The sequence below is a fragment of the Salmo salar genome, chromosome 05 (assembly GCF_965601325.2).
Source record: "Salmo salar chromosome 05, fSalSal1, whole genome shotgun sequence".
Taxonomy (NCBI): Eukaryota; Metazoa; Chordata; class Actinopteri; order Salmoniformes; family Salmonidae; genus Salmo; species Salmo salar.
Genome location: NC_138295.1, coordinates 50,126,509 through 50,149,285, shown reverse-complemented (window position 1 = coordinate 50,149,285; position 22,777 = coordinate 50,126,509). Strand labels below are relative to the sequence as shown.

The window sequence follows — 22,777 nt, the reverse complement described above, 5'->3', positions numbered from 1 at the left end:
ACTACCGAACGGCTCCCTGTTTCATCTATTGCTGCTCATGATCACTCGGCTACACAGCTGATGCCTGCTGGACTGTTCATTAACACGGTACTTCATTTTGTTTATCTGTTGGCCCCTACCTTGAACTCAGGCCCTGTGTGTAGCTAACTGACCCTCTCTGCCCATTCATCGCCATTTACCTGTTGTTGTTGTCTTAGCTGTTTACCCATTGTTGTCTTACCCGTTGTTGTCTTAGCTCTCCCAATCAACACCTGTGATTGCTTTATGCCTCTCTCTGTCAATATGCCCTGTATACTGTTATTTAGGGTAGCTCTCATTGTTTTATTTTACTGCGGAGCCCCTAGTCCCGCTCAACACGCCTCAGATAGCTTCGTTGTCCCACGCCACACCCATGCGGAGACTGCACCTAGTTTAACTGGCGCCTCCAGAGATGCAGCCTCTCTCATCGTCACTCAATGCCTAGGTTTAACTCTACTGTACTCGCACCCTACCATACCCTTGTCTGTACATTATGCCCTGAATCTATCCTACCATGCCCAGAAATCTGCTCCTTTTATTCTCTGTTCCCAATGCACTAGACGACCAGTTCTTATAGCCTTTAGCCATACCCTCATCCTACTCCTCCTCTGTTCCTCTGGTGATGTAGAGGTTAACCCAGGCCCTGTGTGTCCCCAGGCACTCTCATTTGTTGACTTCTGTAACCGTAAAAGCCTTGGGTTCATGCATGTTAACATCAGAAGCCTCCTCCCTAAGTTTGCTTTATTCACTGCTTTAGCACACTCCGCCAACCCTAATGTCCTAGCCGTGTCTGAATCCTGGCTTAGGAAGGCCACCAAAAATTCTGAAATTTCCATCCCCAATTACAACACTTTCCGTCAAGATAGAACTGCTAAAGGGGGCGGAGTTGCAATCTACTGTAGAGATAGCCTGCAGAGTTCTATGCCCAAACAGTTCGAGCTTCTACTTTTAAAAATCCATCTTGCCAGAAATACAGTTGAAGTTGGAAGTTTACATAGACTTAAGTTAGAGTCATTAAAACTCGTTTTTCAACCACTCCACAAATGTCTTGTTAACAAACTACAGTTTTGGCAAGTTGGTTAGGACATCTACTTTGTGCTTGACACAAGTAATTTTTCCAACAATTGTTTACAGACAGATTATTTTCACTTATAATTCACTGTATCGCAAATTCAGTGGGTCAGAAGTTTACATACACTAAGTTGACTGTGCCTTTAAACAGCTTGGGAAATTCCAGAAAAGGATGTCATGGGTTTAGAAGCTTCTGATAGGCTAATTGACATAATTTGAGTCAATTGGAGGTGTACCTGTGGATGTATTTCAAGGCCTACCTTCAAACTCAGTGCCTCTTTGCTTGACATCATTGGAAAATCCCCCAAAATCAGCCAAGACCCCAGAAAGAATTTGTGTACCTCCACAAGTCTGGTTCATCCTTGGGAGCAATTTCCAAATGCCTGAAGGTACCACGTTCATCTGTACAAACAATAGTGCGCAAGTATAAACACCATGGGACCATGCAGCTGTCATACCGCTCAGGAAGGAGACGCATTCTGTCTCCTAGAGATTAATGTACTTGGTGCGAAAAGTGCAAATCAATCCCAGAACAACAGCAAAGGACCTTGTGAAGATGCTGGAGGAAACGGGTACAAAAGTATCTATATCCACAGTAAAATGAGTCCTATATTGACATAACCTGAAAGGCCGCTCAGCAAGGAAGAAGCCACTGGTCCAAAACCGCCATAAAAAAGCCAGACTACGGTTTGCAACTGCACATGGGGACAAAGATCGTACTTTTTGGAGAAATGTCCTCTGGTCTGATGAAACAAAAATAGAACTGTTTGATCATAATGACCATCGTTATGTTTGGAGGAAAAAGGGGGAGGCTTGCAAGCCGAAGAACACCATCCCAACCGTGACGCACGGCGGTGGCAGCATCATGTTGTGGGGGTGCTTTGCTGCAGGAGGGACTGGTGCACTTTACAAAATAGATTGCATCATGAGGTAGGAAAATTATGTGGATATATTGAAGCAACATCTCAAGACATCAGTCAGGAAGTTAAAACTTGGTCGCAAATGGGTCTTCCAAATGGACAATGACCCCAAGCATACTACCAAAGTTGTGGAAAAATGGCCCTGACCTCAACCCTATAGAAAATCTGTGGGCAGAACTGAAAAAGCGTGTGCGAGCAAGGAGGCCTACAAACCTGACTCAGTTACACCAGCTCTGTCAGGAGGAATGGGCCAAAATTCACCCAACTTATTGTGGGAAGCTTGTGGAAGGCTACCCGAAACATTTGACCCAAGTTAAGCAATTTAAAGGCAATGCTACCAAATACTAATTGAGGGTAAGTAAACTTCTAACCCACTGGGAATGTGATGAAAGAAATAAAAACTGAATGAAAAAAATTCTCTCTACTATTATTCTGACTTTTCACATTCTTAAAAGTGGTGATCCTAACTGACCTAAGACAGGGAATTTTTATTAGGATTAAATGTCAGGAATTGTGAAAAACTGAGTTTAAATGTATTTGGCTAAGGTGTATGTAAACTTCTGACTTCAAATGTAAGTCCCTCACTGTTGCCGCTTGTTATAGACCCCCCTCAGCTCCCAGCTGTGCCCTGGACACCATATGTGAATTGATTGCCCCCATCTATCGTCAGAGTTCATACTCTTAGGTGACCTAAACTGGGATATGCTTAACACCCCGGGCCATCCTACAATCTAAGCTAGATGCCCTCAATCTCACACAAATTATCAAGGAACCTACTAGGAACCCCAAATCTGTAAACATGGGCACCATCATAGATATCATCCTGACCAACTTGCCCTCTAAATACACGGTTTTCAACCAGGATCTCAGCGATCACTGCCTCGTTGCCTGCGACCATTACGGGTCTGCGGTCAAACGACCACCCCTCAATACTGTCAAACGCTCCCTAAAACACTTCTGCGAGCAGGCCTTTCTAATCAACCTGGCCTGGGTATCCTTGAAGGATATTGACCTCATCCTGTCAGTAGAGGATGCATGGCTGTTCTTTAAAAGTGCTTTCCTCACCATCTTAAATAAGCATGCCCCTTAACAAAAATGTTGAACTAAGAAAGGATATAGCCCTTGGTTCACTCCAGACTTGATTGCCCTTGACCAGCACAAAACATCCTGTGGCGTACTGCACTAGCATCGAATACTCCCTGCGAAATGCATCTTTTCAGGGAAGTCAGGAACCAATATACACAGTCCGTTAGGAAAGCAAAGGCTAGCTTTTTCAAACAGAAATTTGCATCCTGCAGCACTAATTCAAAATGTTTTGGGACACTGTTAAGTCCATGGAGAATAAGAGCACCTCCTCCCAGCTGCCCACTGCACTGAGGTTATTTAACGCTGTCACCACCGATAAATCCACGATAATCGATCATTTCAACAAGCATTTCTCTACGGCTGGCCATGCTTTCCACCTGACTACCCCAACCCCGGCCAACAGCTCTGCAACCCCCGCAACAACTGGCCCAAACCAACCCCTCTTCTCCTTCACCCAAATCCAGACTGCTGATGTTCTGTTAGAGCTGCAAATTCTCTTCCTAAAATTATCCGCCGCCATTGTTGCAACCCCTATTACTAGTCTGTTCAACTTCTCTTTTGTATCGTCTGAGATTCCTAAAGATTGGAAAGCGTCCACGGTCATTCCCCTCTTCAAAGGGGGATGTCTAGACCCAAACTGTTACAGACCTATATCCATCCTGCCCTGCCTTTCTAAAGTCTTCGAAAGCCAAGTGAACAAACCGATCACAGACCATTTGAAATCCCACCGTACCTTCTCCGCTATGCAATCCGGTTTCTGAGCTGGTCACGGGTGCACCTCAGCCACGCTCAAGGTCCTAAACGATAACATAACTGCCATTGATAAAAGACAGTACTGTGCAGCCGTCTTCATCGACCTGGCCAATGCTTTTGACTCTGTCAATCATCGTATTCTTATCAGCAGACTCAATAGCCTTGGTTTCTCAATAGCCTGGTTCACAAACTACTTCTCAGATAGAGTCCAGTGTGTCAAATCGGAGGGCCTGTTGTACGGACCTCTGGCAGTCTCTATGGGGGTGCCACAGGTTTCAATTCTCGGGCCGACTATTTTCTCTGTATATATCAATGCTGTCGCTCTTGCTGCGGGTGATTCTTTGATCCACCTCTACGCAGACGACACCATTCTGTATACATCTTCTTTGGACACTGTTAACAAACCTCCAAATGAGCTTCAACGCCATACAACACTCCTTCCGTGGACTTCAACTGCTCTTAAATGTTAGTAAAATTAAATGCATGCTCTTCAACCGATCGCTGCCTGCACCCGCCCGCCCAACTAGCATCACTACTCTGGACGGTTCTGACTTATGTGAATATGAATACGTGGACAACTATAAATACCTAGGTGTCTGGCTAGACTGTAAACTCTCCTTCCAGACTCATATTAAACATATCCAATCCAAAATTAAATCTAGAATCGGCTTCCTATTTCACAACAAATCCTCCTTCATTCATGCAGCCAAACATACCCTCGTAAAACTGACTATCCTACCGATCCTTGACTTTGGCGATGTCATTTGATGCGGTGAAGTTGTCCTGTCCCCTTAGCAGAAAAACACCCCCAAAGCATAATGTTTCCACCTCCATGTTTGACTGTGGAGATGGTGTTCTTGGGGTCATAGGCAGCATTCCTCCTCCTCCAAACACGGCGAGTTGATGCCAAAGAGCTCCATTTTGGTCTCATCTGACCACAACACTTTCATCCAGTTGTCCTCTGAATCATTCAGATGTTCATTGGCAAACTTCAGACGGGCATGTATATGTATTCTTGAGCAGGGGGACCTTGCGGGTGCTGCAGGATTTCAGTCCTTCACGGCGTAGTGTGTTACCAATTGTTTTCTTGGTGACTATGGTCCCAGCTGCCTTGAGATCATTGACAAGATCCTCCCGTGTAGTTCTGGGCTGATTCCTCACCGTTCTCATGATCATTGCAACCCCACGAGGTGAGATCTTGCATGGAGCTCCAGGCCGAGGGATATTGACAGTTCTTTTGTGTTTCTTCCATTTGCGAATAATCGCACCAAATGTTGTCACCTTCTCACCAAGCTGCTTGGCGATTGTCTTATAGCCCATTCCAGCCTTGTGTAGGTCTACAATGTTGTCCCTGACATCCTTGGAGAGCTCTTTGGTCTTGGCCATGGTGGAGAGTTTGGAATCTGATTGATTGATTGCTTCTGTGGACAGGTGTCTTTTTTACAGGTAACAAGCTGCGGTTAGGAGCACTCCCTTTAAGAGTGTGCTCCTAATCTCAGCTCGTTACCTGTATAAAAGACACCTGGGAGCCAGAAATCTTTCTGATTGAGAGGGGGTCAAATACTTATTTCCCTCATTAAAATGCATATCAATTTATAACATTTTTGACATGCGTTTTTCTGGATAATTTTTGTTGTTATTCTGTCTCTCACTGTTCAAATAAACCCATTAAAATTATAGACTGATCCTTTCTTCATCAGTGGGCAAACGTACAAAATCAGCAGGGGATCAAATACTTTTCCCCCCCACTGTACTACCCACCACGGCGACCTGTATGCTCTCGTTGGCTGGTCCTCGCTACATATTCGTCGCCAAACTCACTGGCTCCAGGCCATCTATAAGTCTTTGCTAGGTAAAGCTCCGCCTTATTTCAGCCCACTGGTCACCATAGCAACACCCACCCGTAGCACGTGCTCCAGCAGGTATATTTCACTGGTCATCCCCAAAGCCAACACCTATTTGGCCGCCTTTCCTTCTAATTCTCTGATGCCAATGACTGGAACGAATTGCAAAAATCACTGAAGTTGGAGACTTATGTCTCCCTCACTAACTTTAAGCATCAGCTGTCAGAGCAGCTTACCGATCGCTGCAGCTGTACACAGCCCATCTGTAAATAGCCCATCCAACCAACTACCTACCTCATCCCCATATTCGTTTTAGTTTTTCTGCTCTTTTGCACACAAGTATTTCTACTTGCACATCCTCATCTGCACATCTATCAGATGTTATTTGCTAAATTGTAATTACTTCGCCATGATGGCCTATTTATTGCCTTACTTCTTACTTCATTTGCAGACACTGTATACAGATTGTTCTATTGTGTTATTGACTGTACATTTGTTTATCCCATGTGTAACTCTGTTGTTTTTGTCGCACTGCTTTGCTTTATCTTGGCCAGGTCACAGTTGTAAATGAGAACTTGTTCTCAACTGGCCTACCTGGTTAAATAAAGGTGAAATAAATAAATAACAAAATAAAATAAAAAATAATGTAGTTGATGTTACCTCATTGACCCGCCGGAGGATCTTGAAGGGCCCCACAAACCAGGGGCTCAGCTTCCAGCAGGGCAAGCGGAGCGGGAGGTTCCTGGTGGAGAGCCAAATGCGATCACCAGGATGGAACACGGGAGCCTCACTGCTGTGGCGGTCCTCTTGCTCCTTTTGGTGGGAGACGGCACATTGGAGCTTCACGTAGGCAGTGTTCAAACCTCATCTGTGCGCCGGAACCACTCGTCGACAGCAGGGGCTTCGGTCTGGCTCTGGGTCAATAGAGCCAGGGCTGATATCCCAGGATGCACTGGAACGGGGTGAAGAAGTGAATTCTGGGCATACTCCGCCCAGGGAAGGAACATCCCCAGCTCCTGGTTGGTCCTCTCCACCTTACCTGCCACCCTAGACCCACTTCAGTTTGCATACCGCCCCAACAGGTCCACAGACGATGCAATCACCATCACACTGCACACTGCCCTATCCCATCTGGACAAGAAGAATACCTATTTATTAACAATGCTGTTCATTGTCTACAGCTCAGCATTCAACACCATTGTACCCTCCAAGATCATCATTTAAGCTTGAGGCCCTGGGTCTCAACCCCACCCTGTGCAATTGGGTCCTGGACTTTCTGATGGGCCGCCCCCAGGTGGTGAATGTAGGAAACAACATCTCCACTTCACTGATCCTCAACACTGGGGCCCCACAAGGGTGCATGCTCAGCCCCCTCCTGTACTCCCTGTTCACCCATGACTGATTGGCCATGTACGCCTCCAACTCAATCATCAAGTTTGCAGACGACACAACAGTATTGGGCTTGATTACCAACAACGACAAGACAGCCTACAGGGAGGAGGTGAGGGCACTCGGAGTGTGGTGTTATGAAAACAACCTCTACATCAACGTCAACAAAATGAAGGAGATGATTGTGGACTTCAGGAAACAGCAGAGGGAGCACCCCCTATCCACATTACTCATGTCATATGTATATACTTTATTTTATACCATCTATTGCATCTTGCCTATGCCGCTCAGCCATCGCTCATCCATATATTTAGATGTACATATTCCTATTCTACCCCTTTACATTTGTGTGTATAAGGTAGTTGTTGTGGAACTGTTAGACTACTTGTTAGATATTACTGCACTGTCGGAACTAGAAGCACAAGCATTTCACTACACTCTCATTAACATCTGCTAACCATGTGTATGTGACCAATAACGATTTGATTTGATTTGGCACCTAGATGTGAGGCTGGCCGTGGCCCCCAACTTCTTCATGAAGGCTCTCCATACCTGCGACGTGAATTGGGGGCCATGGTCAGAGACGATGTCCTCCGGAAGGTCATAGTGCCGGAAGACCTGCTGGAACAGTGCGTCAATGACCTGGAGAGCGGTAGGGAGACCAGAGAGAGGGATAAAATTGCAGGATTTTGAGAATTTGTCCACAACAACCTTAGCAGTGGTGATACCATCAGACGGGGGAAGATCAGTAAAGAAATCTATGGACAGATGGGACCAAGGCTGCTGAGACACGGGAAGAGGAAGGAGTTTCCCTGCTGGAGCATGCCGGGGAGATTTGGTTTGGGCACATATGGAGCAGAAGTTGCCATAACGGGCGATGTACTGCGCAAAGGTGGGCCACCAGTACTTAGTGGAGATGGATTGAATGGTGCGGGTGATAACTGGGTGTCCAGTGGCAAGGGATGTGTGCGTCTAGGTCAACAGCCAATCCCTTACCTCCGTGGGGACATAGTTGCACTCCGGAGGGCAGGTAGCAGGCGCTGGTTCCCTTTCCAGAGCCTGCTGGATGTCCACGTCTATGTCCCAAAGCACGGGGGCAACGATTCGGGAGGGCGGAATGATGGGCGCACTCAGGACAGGAACCTCTTCCGAATCGTAGAGACGGGACAGGGAATCGGCTTTGGTGGCCTTTGAACATGGGCAATATGACAGGGTAGGTTCCGATGGTCGGTGAGGATAAGAAAGGGGTCTTTGGCCACCTCCAGCCAGTGTCTGCACTCCTCTAATGCCAACTTCACCGCCAGGAGCTCCCGGTTGCCGGAGTTATAGTTCCTCTTTGTCGAAGACAGTTTCTTAGAGTAGTATGCACATGGATGCAATTTCTGTGGGTTACCATGGTGTTGGGGCAGGATGGCCCCCACGCCCACTTCTGAGTCGTCCACCTCCACCACGAAGGGCAGTCTAGGATCTCGGTGTTTCAGCAACGGCGTGGAGGTGAAACGCCCCTTCAGTAGGTGGAAGGCCTCATCAGCTGCAGGACTCCACACCAACTTATGGGGACCACCTTTGAGGAGAGACAATGGAGCTGAAGTTTTTATTGAAGCGACGGTAGAAGTTGGCAAACCCCAAAAACCTTTGTAGTCCGTTTATGGTGGTTGGGACTGGCCATGACCTGACTGCCTCGACTTGACTCTCCTCCATGACCACTCCCTGTGGGCTGATCTGGTATCCCAGGAAGGAGACAGCGATCTGATGGAACTGGCACTTCTCTGCTTTGACATAAAAGCGGTTCTCCAGGAGGCGTCCCAGGACTACCCGGACATGGGCGATGTGATGCTCCAAGGTGTCCAAGTAGACCACGATGTCGTTGATATACATGACCACCGGGCGCCCGAAAATGTCCCAGAACACCTCATTCACGAATGACTGGAACACCGACGGAGCATTGTCTAATCCATAAGACATCAAGTTCTTGTAATGCCCAGACATCGTGCTGAAGGCCATTTTTCATTCATCCCCCTCCCGCATGCGGATCAGATTGACCAGTTTAGTAAAGAAAACGGGCCCCGCAGAGCTGTTCGATGGCACCGACGGGAGATGGTAGCGGTACTTGGTGGTGCTGGAATTGAGGCCTCTGTAATTTATGCACGGACGTAGACCTCTGTCCTTCTTGGCCACGAAGAAGAAGCCTCCCGATGCAGGGAATTTGGATGAGCGAATGAAACCCTGTTGGAAAGCCACATGGATGTACTCCTCCATGCCTTGGTTTCAGCCACCGACAGAGGGTAGACACGGCTGTGTGGAGGCGCAGAGTCTGCAAGCAGGTCAATGGCACGGGAGACAGGCGAGGGAGACAGGTGGCGCAGGTCTTGGAGAAAACCTCCTGGAGATCCTGGTAAACCTCTGGGATGTCGGGCTGGAGAGCAACCACAGGACTCTCAACTGACGTTGAACCACAGGGTAAGGGAAATCAGGTCTTCCGACATCCTCGACCAGGAGATGGTGGGGTCATGACGTTGGAGCCACGGGAGGCTGAGGGTGACTTGTGTACGGGTGCATTGATGATGAGGAAGGGAAGGATTTCTTGGTGCTGGGCACCCTGCCGGAGTTGGATTAGACACTCACCTCCCTTTCTGCCCTCCAGTGGATGGTTGAAGAACACTCTGAACAGAGCCATGAACTTCTCGTAGGAACTCAGCTCTTCCTCTCCTGTCTACCAGACTACTGTAGCCCACTCCAACGCCTGCCCGCTCAGCAGGGAAATTACCGTGACAATCTTGGACCTCTCAGTGGTGGGGGCTCCCATCTGATGGGTGAAATAGAGGGAGCACAGGAGTAGGAAGCCACGGCATTTGGATGGAGTCCCGTCTTACGAGCATCGCTGAACTGGATGGATTGCTGGGTAGGCTGGGGGGCTGGCTCGCTGGGACGACTCGTGGTAGGTGGCGAATCCTCTTGGGTGGTGTCGAGGCGGTGGAGGATGCAGAGGACCTCATCCATAGCTGCACCCAGTTGTGCCAGCTGATCGTGGTGTTGGCAGAGTAGGTGTCCCTGTTCGTCGACCATCTGGGATATGTTATTTTCTTCAGCTGCTTCCATATGGTGAGGCATTATTCTGTATCGTATATGTTTGGAGTCAGGAAGCAGGTGCAGACGGTGAGTTTAATGATAAGGCAGATAAACAGGAGCAGTGTACTGAACGTGACCACAACCAATACTGCCTGACAGCTGAGACTACTGAGGGCTAAATAAAGGGAGAGTAATCAAGGTGATGATGAGGTCCAGGTGTGCGTAACGATGGGGCGCAGGTGTGTGTAATGATGATGCCAGGACTGGTGGTTAGTAGACTGAGTGGTGGAGAGGGAGTAGGTATGACAGGATGGCAGCCATTTTATTAAACTGACCGGTTGACTGACGGGCTTCATAGACAGCCTCCATCTTTAAAATGTTCCTTAAGGTATGTAGTATTCGTGTACCAAGACTGATACTTATATCATAAAATGTAACAATTATTTCACATATCTGCTGGACTAACACAGATTCATCCACAAAGACCAGGGAGGTTTTCCAATGCTTCGCTAAGGAAGGCACCAATTGATAAAAGTCAGCTTGTCCTAGAGAGATTTACACGGTTATGAAAACATCATGCCAAGATAAGCCTACATGAAACAAAGCCCTTATTTGCATTTCTAAAATACCATGTGGGAAAAATGAATGGCGGAAAAATTATTGGAAACATTTCCCTGTTTGACCGCTAGGTTTTATAGGTGTTATGACTCATACTGTGGTACTCTATAGTGTGTAGGCCAGTGACACAATATCACAATTGACTCCATTTTAAATGCAGGCTGTAACACAACAAAATGTGGAAAATTGAGGGGTGTGAATACTTTCTGAAGGCACTGCATGTCTATGGCCACAACGCAACAAGCTGTATATTTGGTGTGCATGCAGCCTTCCCAAATGTAGGCAACCGGTAACTGTCCAAATAAAGAAAACACTTGAGTAAATGAGGGATATAAATAATATGTCATGGTGTGGGGTGCATTTTCCTGGCATGGTTTAGGTCCACTTGTAGAATCGATGTCAAGGCTCATTGAAGCTTTTCTGGCAGCTCGTGGTCGCCAAACACCCTTTTAAGACACTATGTTGGTGTTTCCTTTATTTTGGCAGCTACCTGTATGCGCTTGTGATAAAATTTAATCCACAGTTATTTTTTTAGAACCTATTGATCCTCTGTGGCTAAATTACTCTCTGGTGTATTTTGAACATTGAGAGCGGGCTCCTGTGGTTGGCAAAGATATATACAGTACCAGTCAAAAGTTTGGACACACCTACTCATTCAAGGGTTTTTCTTTATTTCACTATTTTCTACATTGTAGAATAGTGAAGACATGAAAACTATGAAATAACACTTATGGGATCATGTAGTAACCACAAAAGTGTTAAACAGATCAAAATATATTTTGAGATTCTTCAAAGTAGCCACCCTTTGCCTTGATGACAAGGTGGCGCAGCAGTCTAAGGCACTGCATCTCAGTGTGAGAGGTGTCACTGCAGTCCCTGGTTTGAATCCAAGCTGCATCACATCCGGCCATGATTGGGAGTCCCATAGGATGGCGCACAATTGGCCCAGCATCCTCTGGGTTTGGCTGGGGTAGGCCGTCATTGTAAATTAGAATTAGTTCTTAACTGACTTGCCTACTTAAATAAAGGTTAAATAAAAATAATAATAAAAATGACAGCTTTGCACACTCTTGCACACAGCATGGTCACCATAGCAACACCCACCCGTAGCACGCGCTCCAGCAGGTATATTTCACTGGTCATCCCCAAAGCCAACACTTGCTTTGGCCGCCTTTCCTTCCAGTTCTCTGCTGTCAATGACTGGAACTGAAAAAATCCCTGAAAACGTATCTCCCTCTCTAACTTTAACTTTAAGAATCAGCTGTCAGCAGCTTACCGATCACTATACCTGTACACAGCCAATCTGTAAATAGCACACCCAACTACCTCATCCCCATATTGTTATTTATCTTCTTGCACCCCAGTATCTCTACTTGCACATCTATCACTCCAGCGTTAATGCTAAATTGTAATTATTTCGCTTCTATGGCCTATTTATTGCCTTACCTCCCTAATCTTCTACATTTGCACACACCGTACATAGATTTATCTATTGTGATATTGACTGTATGTTTGTTTATGTGTAACTCTGTGTTGTTGTTTTTGTCGCACTGCTTTGCTTTATCTTGGCCAGGTCGCAGTTGTAAATGAGAACTTGTTCTCAACTGGCCTACCTGGTTAAATAAAGGTGAAATAAAATTTAAAAAATACATTTAGTTTGTCTGGTAGGCTCGCGTCACATTGAAATTCCCGACTGGGTTTCCCATTCCCTTTATATGAACTATAACTCAGTTAAATCTTTGAAATTGTTGCATGTTTCATTAATATTTTTGTTTAGTGTGTGTGTGTATATATATGAGAGAGAGCCTATTGCTAAATATGAAAATACAACTGTTCAGTGTTACTTTTCAGATGCCATTCTATTTATGCTGGCAGTGGTAAGTAACCACATACAATGTAAAGTGCTTTTAACTTACAGCATAGATTCAGTCAGATCAAGCACTAACCAGCGATAGCCAACACCCACATAGCTGATATTTTGGAGGTGTCTGAGATGCTACTGCGTTGGAGCTGTCAATTTGGTGAGCAGTTGCTCTTGATCATTGTCATGAAGCCACACCTGTCCCACTCGCATTACAAGTTCAGAACCGGAAAGTGTATTGGCTATATATAAATAATGACACTCAAATTTAAAATCATTAAACAAAATAATAATCATTTCTATCAATGTATATTACTCATCTCTCATTCCAGTGTTTGAACTTGTAAACAAGGCTGCATGGGATTTGGGGTTCCTCTTAAAGTGACTCAGTGCAGCCAATGGCAATGTCTGCTTTAGGTATAACTGCCAGGAGCCTCTTGTGGATTTGACAGCTCTAATGCAGTTCCACCTCCAACCGTCAAAACAACCTCTATGCAGATGTCAGCTAAAGCAGATCTGATTAAATAGAGCCCAAAGATTGCTTAATTTGATTATTATTATGAGGCCTATAATACATTATAAATAGGCCTAGGCTACATAATAAATGTTAAGTGGCCTACCGAACAGGATCCCACTACGAAAGACCAGCTATGTTGCCTGATGAGAAGGTGCCTTAAATTGTTGAGTTTGTTAATGTAGCAAATATTGAACATTATGAAAGCATGCCTTAAGAATGAAATGAGCAGTAGGCAAGATGTAAACCCATGTCCCTATCAATTTAAAAGGTTCTAAGAAAGAATGTGTTCCATGTGTATGCCTAGGATACACTAAACTTCCCCGCCTTTTAGGCTATTATTCCGCCAAGGACTCGCTAGATGGCACCAGAGGATTGTCGCTGCGTAACTTGAGCTGTGTGCAGCGGATAAGCACCATGCAGAACCGTGCAGTGCGCGAGCCTAATGGGACTTTTCAAGCAACCTAAATAAAGAGGAAGGTGTAATTAACATGTCGCAGTATTAATTGCATCTGCAAGTGAACGAATGAAGTGCACAAGACCATAGTTTAAAATATATATATATATATATATATATATATATATATATATATATATATATATATATATATATATATATATATAGTTAGGCGTTGCTTCAGTTAACAAACCAAGGCTATGTAAGCAAATAATAATAATAATAATAATAATAATAATAATAATAATAATAATAATAATACAAAAAAGAATGACACTGCAATAATAGTACACGTTCATAAGCCAGGGAATCTGATGACAGCGCATTTCGTAAGGAAGGCCTTGCTTAAAAGGAAAGCTATGCTTATTCGCCTTAAATGAATAATCTTTACTGTTCAACGCAGATATTTTCTTTAGCATTTCATTACAGTTAGTAGCCTAGGCCTACCTATCATTATCAATACTATTGAAGTTACATTAGAGCCGGTTACATTAGCACTTTCAAACCATCGATAATATACCTTCCACCCTTTCACATCAAAACGTTATTGAACTTGTGAAGCATCGAGTGTTTGTGTGGGTAGAAAGGCTGATAAGTATGATTGGTTCAGATTATCATCATATGATCGCATGTAAACAAAATTGAAAAAATAAGGGACATCTACGTGTTTTCAAAGTTTCTAAAATATGCAATATAATATGGCATTTTGCTTTGAATTATTGGATGATATTATCCCCAAAATGTTTCATCCGGTCAAGAAAAACATGTGATGTACGTAAGCATTACGATCATACCAGATGCATCGTTATTTACTTTTCCAAAACAAGCACGTAGAGAAAGAACCATTTGTGGCGAAAGAGAAGCAGCGGCCCACTGGGCATACTGGTTGAATAAACGTTGTTTCCACATCATTTCAATGAAATTACGTTGAACCAAGGTGGAATAGACGTTGAATTGACGACTGTGCCCAGTGGGGCTGCTCTTTGATCAGCTTTCAAATATTACCTTAGCACTATAATTATTCTTCAATACTGACGATGGATCAGCTCCTATAGATATGACCACCTTTGGCTGCAAATATTGAAGCGACTTATTCTAAATGCTTAGGTCTACCCTATAATAATGCACAAAAGCAATATTTGGCACATCATTCAGCACATGTTGTTCAATATCATGAAATATATTGAGGCAAATATAATTAAATTGAATGAACATCAAATTGATTTCAATGTAATTTAAATATAAAGGCCTACGTAGCCTATAATGTAGTCTTTCATTTGAAGCATGCATCGTTGTATAATTCATTTGTTTTTATTAACAAACGCAAAGACATAAACTACATAGGGTAGCCTATTTGTAGTCGCCTACGTTCTGAACGTATTCGCAGTCACATTGAGACCGATGAACCTCTTGATGATGTGTTTAGCAGAGATCTTCTGTGTATAAAGTGACGCGGAACGGCAAAAAGGCATCTAACGACGCACCTAGATGTTCTACGAGTGGTCTGAGGCCGTCAATAAATAACGAGTGTTATTTTGTGCAACTTCAGTAAATATGGTTTTGGGAAACAGCTCGGCTACTATGTATCATACGATTATTCTAAAGATGATCTTAACGCTACGAAGGCTCTGAGAAGCCATGCCCTGGCCTGGGTTGTGACCACAAAGTTGGATAGAGGACTCTCAAACCTTGATTATATTTTGTTAATTCTAGGCTACTGTCTGTACTTTTTACCTCAATATATTTCATGATATCTAACAACATGTGCGGAAGGATTTGCCAAATCTTGATTAAGTCCATTATTATACGGTAGGCCTACGCATTTAAAATAAGCCATCTCAATATTTACAGCCATGGGTGGTTTTATCCCTATAGGAGCTGATCCATCATCAGTGTTGTGGAATAAAAGCTTGTTTTAGCATGTGCAGCGCCATTGAGGACTTTCACCATTTTGAAGTAGTCAACATGATTCCATCTGGGTCATCAGGAGGGATAAACCAATGAATTATAGTCATGCGCAAACATTGGCAGTAAATTACCAACCTTGGCTTCATACCTGTTCAAACAACACACTACAGGTGGCAGTATGCACCCTTTCCGTTTGTTTGCCAAGTCATAAAAGTAGTAGAAGAAGAAAATGGAGGAGTTCTCAATGGGCTGCCAATAGCGCTGCCCATTGAGACGCCATAATAGGACTTGTGATCGATAGAGGGCAATTGTATTATTTTTGAACCCATGTTCGAATGGATTCATTGACCCTAACCTATACGTCCAAAGAGCTCAATGGTGTTGTGGTCCATTTGATCTGTGGAATGGACACTCGACATAGGCCTACATTTAGCCTACAAAAGACTACAGGCTGTTGAGGGTGCAGAAACGAAATAGGCCTATAGTCTATATTTTCCCTATAGCCAAGGCTCACCACCTATTTGCTCATATTAAATATTTTTGTCTAGTCAGTAAATATGAACGAATGCACAGAAATGTCATAGCTGTCGTGAAACTGTAACTTGCATTAATTAGGTCTTAGCATTTGGTTGGCATAATACAATGCGCCATGGCCATGAACTGACAAACATTAAAATCGTATTGTTCTCAATTTCAACATGGCATTAACCAACTCCATGCCTCTCTTCTTGCAAACCCCAAAAGGAAACAAATTCGTCATCATGACGTTATGACTACGAAAAAACCTTTGATGAGAATACAATAAAAAAAGATGGTGGGAAATAGCCAGAAAGACCATGTTCCATGCAGCTTTAAATAAAAATACATTAGATCTCGACATTGAAAAAAGCTTTTTAATATCAACCCCATTATTTAAAAATGTGCAAGTCTTTGTTCATGTCATATCAAGTGATGAAATATTACCTAAATATATTTCTATCACCATATCTGCGTGTTTAACCCCCAGATTTATCCAGATCAATTAAAAGTGAATGTGACAAACGCGAGAAAAAAACCCCGAACAAAACAAAAACAAAACATCGAATTTGTACATCCCACAGTTTGATTTTCAGAGAATTGTAAGATTGATCGATTAATTCAAGCTACAGAAGAAATATGATCAATGCCATGACCTTTTTTCTTGAAAAAAAAAGTAAGATTAGGCAAGCTGCTTCCAAATGAGAAGAACACAAGTCCCTGGATACAATTTGCATAAAATGAAACAAAGCTACGGAGAACAAGCCATATGGGTATCAGAAAACATGTATATACACGTAGCATTGACGGTATAGGCTATGGCAATCCCGCTGAAATAAAAAATACTATCTCTCCCCCCTTATGACTAGCCTATGTTCCATAAGCCTTTTCGATGGCATTTATATATCTATTGTACTTTGTGTCATCTATAAAAGTCGTTATAGAATAAATTACAATCTCAACAACAAAATAATAAAATTAAAGTATTTGATAATTATTCCCATATCGCAATGATACCAAAACAAAAGAAAGATGGCAAGGATTAAATAAAATCCTCACCTATGATAAATAATAAAATAATAATATATTATTCTTATTATTATTATCATTATTATGTGGTGCCAGGTGACTTGTTTTTGACAAAAGGCCTACGTTGTTTTTAAAAGTTGATATAAAATGTAGGCTACTTAAATATCTATTTCCTTTTGTAAAGGAATAATACATCTTTTAAATAAAATATATTTCAGGGAGCATATCGCCTTCCTTTGCCAATCTGTGGGCTGATTCATTATTTCGTTGCCAATCAATTAGAACATAATTACTTAAAGCATATATTTGATTCAAAAATATGTCAGGTGGACATTATTGAAAGCCAATGACAGGACAACATGTGAAGTCAATTCTGCCAATCCAATTGAATTCACATCAATGAAATGCCTCTGAATTTAACATAAAATGCGTCTCAAACACATTACACTGCAAACAACAAGCATAATTTCAGCTACAAATAACTTTAAATAAAAATACAAGGTAGGCTATTGAAACCTAAAATTGTGTCAAAACCATTTGGAATAAAAAAATAAACAGCTAAAACCTGTTTTTGTTTTGAAAACACCGAAAGAAAAAAAGTGCCTCAGTGAGAAGGAACTAAGCCATGACTGTTTAGTTATACAATATTTACAAAAATGATCACAATGTTCTGTGAAACTTGGTGATATATCTTGCTCTAGAAAAGTGCCAGGTTACCATCGCCACGTAGCCCTTCCGTGACCTGACTGCTAGCTGCTGGCCGCGTGGCGTGGAGCGGAGCTCAGTGTTGGCAGCCTTTTGTGTTTAGAACCGCACGTGCTGATATCATTAAGAGAACGAGGAGGATGATGTGTTCTTGAGTGCGTTCAAACGGAATATCAAAACCATACGATTTATGTGGTATCAATTATTCAAGGAGGTCCTTCGAACTGCTCTTGCCAATAATAATAATAATAATAGGGATATAACAAGTAACAGGCAAAAGAATAAAGCTTTTTCGCCCATAATAATTTGCCTAAACGCCTCAAAGCAATGTTGAATGTCAAAACTAACTGGAAAAATATGATTATCAACCCTCACACATTGCTCAGCCGATGCTCAACCCCAGCTGCATGTCTGGGACAGAGAAATGGCGTTTAGGCTATATTTGACGAATGCAGCTCTCATTACTTTTCGTGTCGGACCCACATGTCCAGAACAAAACAATGATGATTACGCAGCGCCATGTGTTGAATACACTAGAAAAGTCGAGAACGTAAACCATTTTAGCTAAGAATCTCGAGGCTAGTTTTAAACGATAATTCCCTTTACGCCAAATATTTTTCACAATAGGGCTACACCTTGAAACTGCGTCGAGTCACATTGCAAGGCATATCCCCGAACATGTGTTCTCTTAGCTCTTGAAGAAAACAATTTCCACTCCATTGCTAATGATATTTGGGTTTTGAATGGTATTCAATGCAGATATTGTGTAAGTAGCCTGCTCATGCCATAGGCTAGGCTATTATTATACAGAAAACACCCACTATCGCTCATAGTCCAGTGAAATATATATCATTTTCAGGATAAATCAAATCAGGAAAAGTCTAATACTGGTCCGTTATTGTTCATTGAACCGGTGTTTGGACTCCATGATGTGGCGGTGTGTCCCCATACACATCCTCGGTTCCAGGAAGCGGTCCACCGGGAGGAGTCATCCGTTTCTCTTTCTGTCTCCTGTTACAAAACCAAACCCTCACCACCTCTTTCTCCAGCTGTAGACCGTCCGCCAGGGAAGTAATTTCCGCCGCTGCGGGTTTAGGACACTTCAAGAAATGGGTCTCCAAAGCCCCTTTTACGCTTACCTCGATAGAGGTCCGTTTTTTCCTTTTCCTCCCTTGTGCAGCGATTTTGTCCAAGCTGGTTGGACTGCCCGAGGTGGAATCCGCTTCTTCCAACCACTTGTTCAACAAAGGCTTGAGCTTACACATGTTTTTGAAGCTGAGCTGCAGGGCCTCGAACCTGCAAATAGTGGTTTGGGAAAACACATTTCCATACAGCGTTCCCAAGGCGAGTCCGACGTCAGCCTGAGTGAAGCCCAGCTTGATCCTCCGCTGCTTAAACTGCTTGGCGAACTGCTCCAAGTCGTCCGAGGTCGGTGTATCCTCGTCCGAATGGTCGTGGTGACTCTGTTGCTGGTGCTGGGACGCCTGGTGGCCGTGATCGCTGAGATGCGGACTGTGGTGGTCTTCGTGTGCGTCTCTTAGGTTGTGGTGGTGCATCCCCTGTCCGCTGCCTGGAATCAGGCCGTTGACGCCGAATCCGGGCTGTGAATAAATAAGGCTCTGGCCATTGGATGTTGCCATGCTGGGTATGTGGGCTGCGGTAGTTCTCCACGCTCGGGCGTCGTGGTGGTTCCCATGCGACTGGTGCACCAGGTGGGGCGGTCGCGGCTGGTGCTGGTGCTGCAAGTTGTTGGAGCTGTGCATCTCGTCTCTGGTGCCCTGCACCGCGGGTTTGATGTCCTGGTCGCCGAGAGGACTGGTTGACCACGGAGCTCCCTCTCCGTGCGACAGTGCCGTTATCCACTGGTGCGCGTGGCTGAGCGGGTGACTGTTGCTCTGCAATGAGTAGTCACTCTGCAACAGGGTCTGCGCGTCCCTGTACGCCGATGCTTGCTGCATGCTCCCGGGCTCCGAGTGCACAATGGATGCGCTGGAGGTAAGGATATTGTAATGATTAGACGCTGTGGTCGCCATGACTCTCGGAGCCGGACTGATCGCTCTTATTAAAGGAACCTTGCATTTGACAGTTACTGTTTTGCCACAGGCGTCTCCCAGGCACTCTGCCAAGTGGACGCAGCGGCGCGCACCTGCACCCCGCCTCGTCCAGCTGTTCATTGGACAGAAATGGCTGATGGACGTGGTTGTTACTGGCAACAGCCCTCTCATTGGACGTTGCAGAGTCTCAACAAACACTACCCCTTTCTAGAGAACTGCGAGTTATGCTGCGGCACCTCTGAAACGTGAGAGACCGAGTGCGGCATGGAAAACGGAAAGGGGTATATGCACTGGCCGAGATTTTCAATGGAACTGTAAGGCATTTACTCATATTAATACGATAATGTTTTAAACCAATATATGAATATCGTGATTACAGATCATTCGAGTGATGCATGCTTCAAATGCTTTTGTGAAATTTATATTCGAATACGGTTATAAATCTTCGTCTATTTATTTTGAGTAAATTATGTTTGTATTTTATTGTATTTTATTGTACTTTTACTTTTTCAGACATTACATGTTATTAATACTTACAATAATTGTGTGGGCATTCTCATATTTTGGACGTTCAGTGTTTTGGGCGAAAACTTTTTTACTTCAAGGATAAAGTTTTGTTTGAGGTAGTAGGCCTATAGCTGCAGTTATTCGGTTTATACTATGAGATTTGAAATGCATCCCTTGATATTGAATAGCCTAATGAAAGTAACTGAGACTTATCAGTACTAGTTGCATTGTTGTACTTATTGTAGTGCTTAATTGTTTTTTTTATGGACAAAACTGCATGGAATTGAAAGCATGTTTTACTGTGAACCTGTATATGTATAGATACATGCTTTGTACCAGTACTTTGCGTGTGCATGTGTTACGTGATCTGTTTGTATACAATGTCGGTGATATAATGCCATTTCCCTCTGCATTACATATGCTCTACAATACTGGAATGTATTGTATGACAATACAAATATAAGGCTAAGTACAATAAACATTTAACAGAATCAAACTAGTCTTGGCGCCATGAACATATGAAGGTGTAAACCTTCAAATAATAACTTTCAGTAATAGGCTACTTATGACTCAAATTGTTTACATCAGAATCTAGACATAGGAGTCTTGTATTAAAAAACACAATTTGTGATCATATATTGTTTAACAGTTGGAGTATGCATTTAAAACAGGAATGCATAATGTCCAACTATGGGAACGCGATTCATTGGCTATGATGTCATTGTTGTTTTGGACTCCTTTTGTATGTGTGTGCGTGCGCGTGTGCGTGCGTGTGCGTGTGTGAAACGCTTCCATCTCAGACCGATGAAAATCAGGTCTGAAATGGTATGAGTTTTCAGATATTTGTTTGGGAACTATTTTATTTGGTTAAGGTTTAGTAGAACAATTTGTTAATGTAATTTGTAAATACCAAATTGAACATGTTTAGATTATGGAGAACTACACTAATATATAACGTCAACGATAAAACAAAAGTTGGACCACCACAACAATGTCAAACAATGACCGTAAGAGATGAATACAGTTGTGCGTCACAAGGCAGATGCATAAAAGGCCTATGGAACAGAAACAGCAACAGAAAAAAAATTTGCGACAACATTTCAAATATTTGAATGAGCATTGCATCTGCTTAGGTGATTTTAGCTGTAGGCCTAACTAACTAACTCTAGCCAAAGTTTGCATACCATGATTAAATTGCGCCTACTCAAGACACGTTCCACAGTTGCTAAGAAGTTAACGTCATGCGTAATGCATTGTAAGGACAGTGTTGAATTTGGTTATATAGGCAAGACTAGTGTTGTGTTGCCTAAGTATACTTTCAAATCGAAACCATTAAAAGTATGATCATTGGAAATGTAGCTTTCAATATGCTACTTAATCGATTCAAATATAAGGAAAATAAGTAATGAATACATTGTATAATAAATAATACAATGAAATCAATATTTTGTCTGAAGTAAGCCTATACACAGTGTCTATACAGAGTTGGGGAGTATCTGATTTACATGTAGCCTAATCATGTAATCTGATTACAAAAAACTAACTGTAATCACTTATGATACCAGCAAGAATATTGTAATCACATTACAGATACTTAAAAAAAACGCAATTATTACCTATTGTGTTACTTTTAAATGTCGAAGGGATGTTTGCGAAAAAATACATTATGACATCATTCTGTTTTCCCACTGACATTCAATTTATCTTAGAAAAAAGGCGCAAGTTTAAGTTTGTTCCACCTGAGCGAGTCTGAAACCAAGTCGGAGACCACTATGATGACACACCAAATGCTTTTGAAGGGTCCTTTTTGTCTTCTTCTTATGCCTCTTAAAGGGAAAGTAACTGAAAGTAATCAGATTGTTACTGAGTTTGGGTAATCCAAAACTTATGTTACTGATTACAATTTTGGACAGGTAACTAGTAACTGTAACGGATTACATTTAGAAAGTAACCTACCCAACCCTGTGTCTATAGGCCTAGTCATAGCCTACATTTATGATTTGAGATTGTAGGCCTATAGGCGTAGCAGGCCTAATAGTCTACAACAGGGCTCTCCAAACCTGTTACTGGAGAGCTACCGTCCTATAGGTTTTCAATCCAACTCCAGTTATAAATAACCTGATTCAGTTTATCAACCAGCTAATTACTAGAATCGGGTGCGCTCGGTTAGGGTTGGAGCGAAAACCTACAGAACGGTAGCGCTCCATCTACAATAATAAAACAATAAGTACTTTTTTTCTCACTTAGGCCAATATAAGGCTAAAATGTTTCTTGGAGTAGGAGTCGACAGGCTAATGTTTAGTCGGTGAAGCATCAAGGACAGAAGTACATACAAGCGGCTTAGTGAGATCATGCCTCGGTCCGTGGCGTGATGCGCAGGTGTCAAACCCGCCACAGCTGCCGTCCTCTCTCTCCTCCTCTCTATGCCGCTCAGGGATAGGCTAGGACATTGTCCAAA

The 22,777-nt window shown here is 43.1% G+C and overlaps 1 protein-coding gene across 1 annotated transcript; it reads right to left on the bottom strand.

Annotated features, from left to right (window-relative positions):
* Positions 1-16,387: 16,387 nt before the first annotated feature.
* On the bottom strand, positions 16,388-21,321 carry LOC106605033 (POU domain, class 3, transcription factor 2). Its single transcript, XM_014200262.3, has one exon. The coding sequence runs from the start codon at positions 19,981-19,983 to the stop codon at positions 18,661-18,663; it is 1,323 nt and encodes a 440-aa protein (XP_014055737.3). The 5' UTR covers positions 19,984-21,321; the 3' UTR covers positions 16,388-18,660.
* Between the last annotated feature and the right edge of the window lie 1,456 nt (positions 21,322-22,777).

Bases quoted from the DNA above. Each gene is read 5' to 3' on its own strand.
- LOC106605033 (XM_014200262.3), bottom strand. From the start codon at position 19,983: ATGAGAGGGCTGTTGCCAGTAACAACCACGTCCATCAGCCATTTCTGT.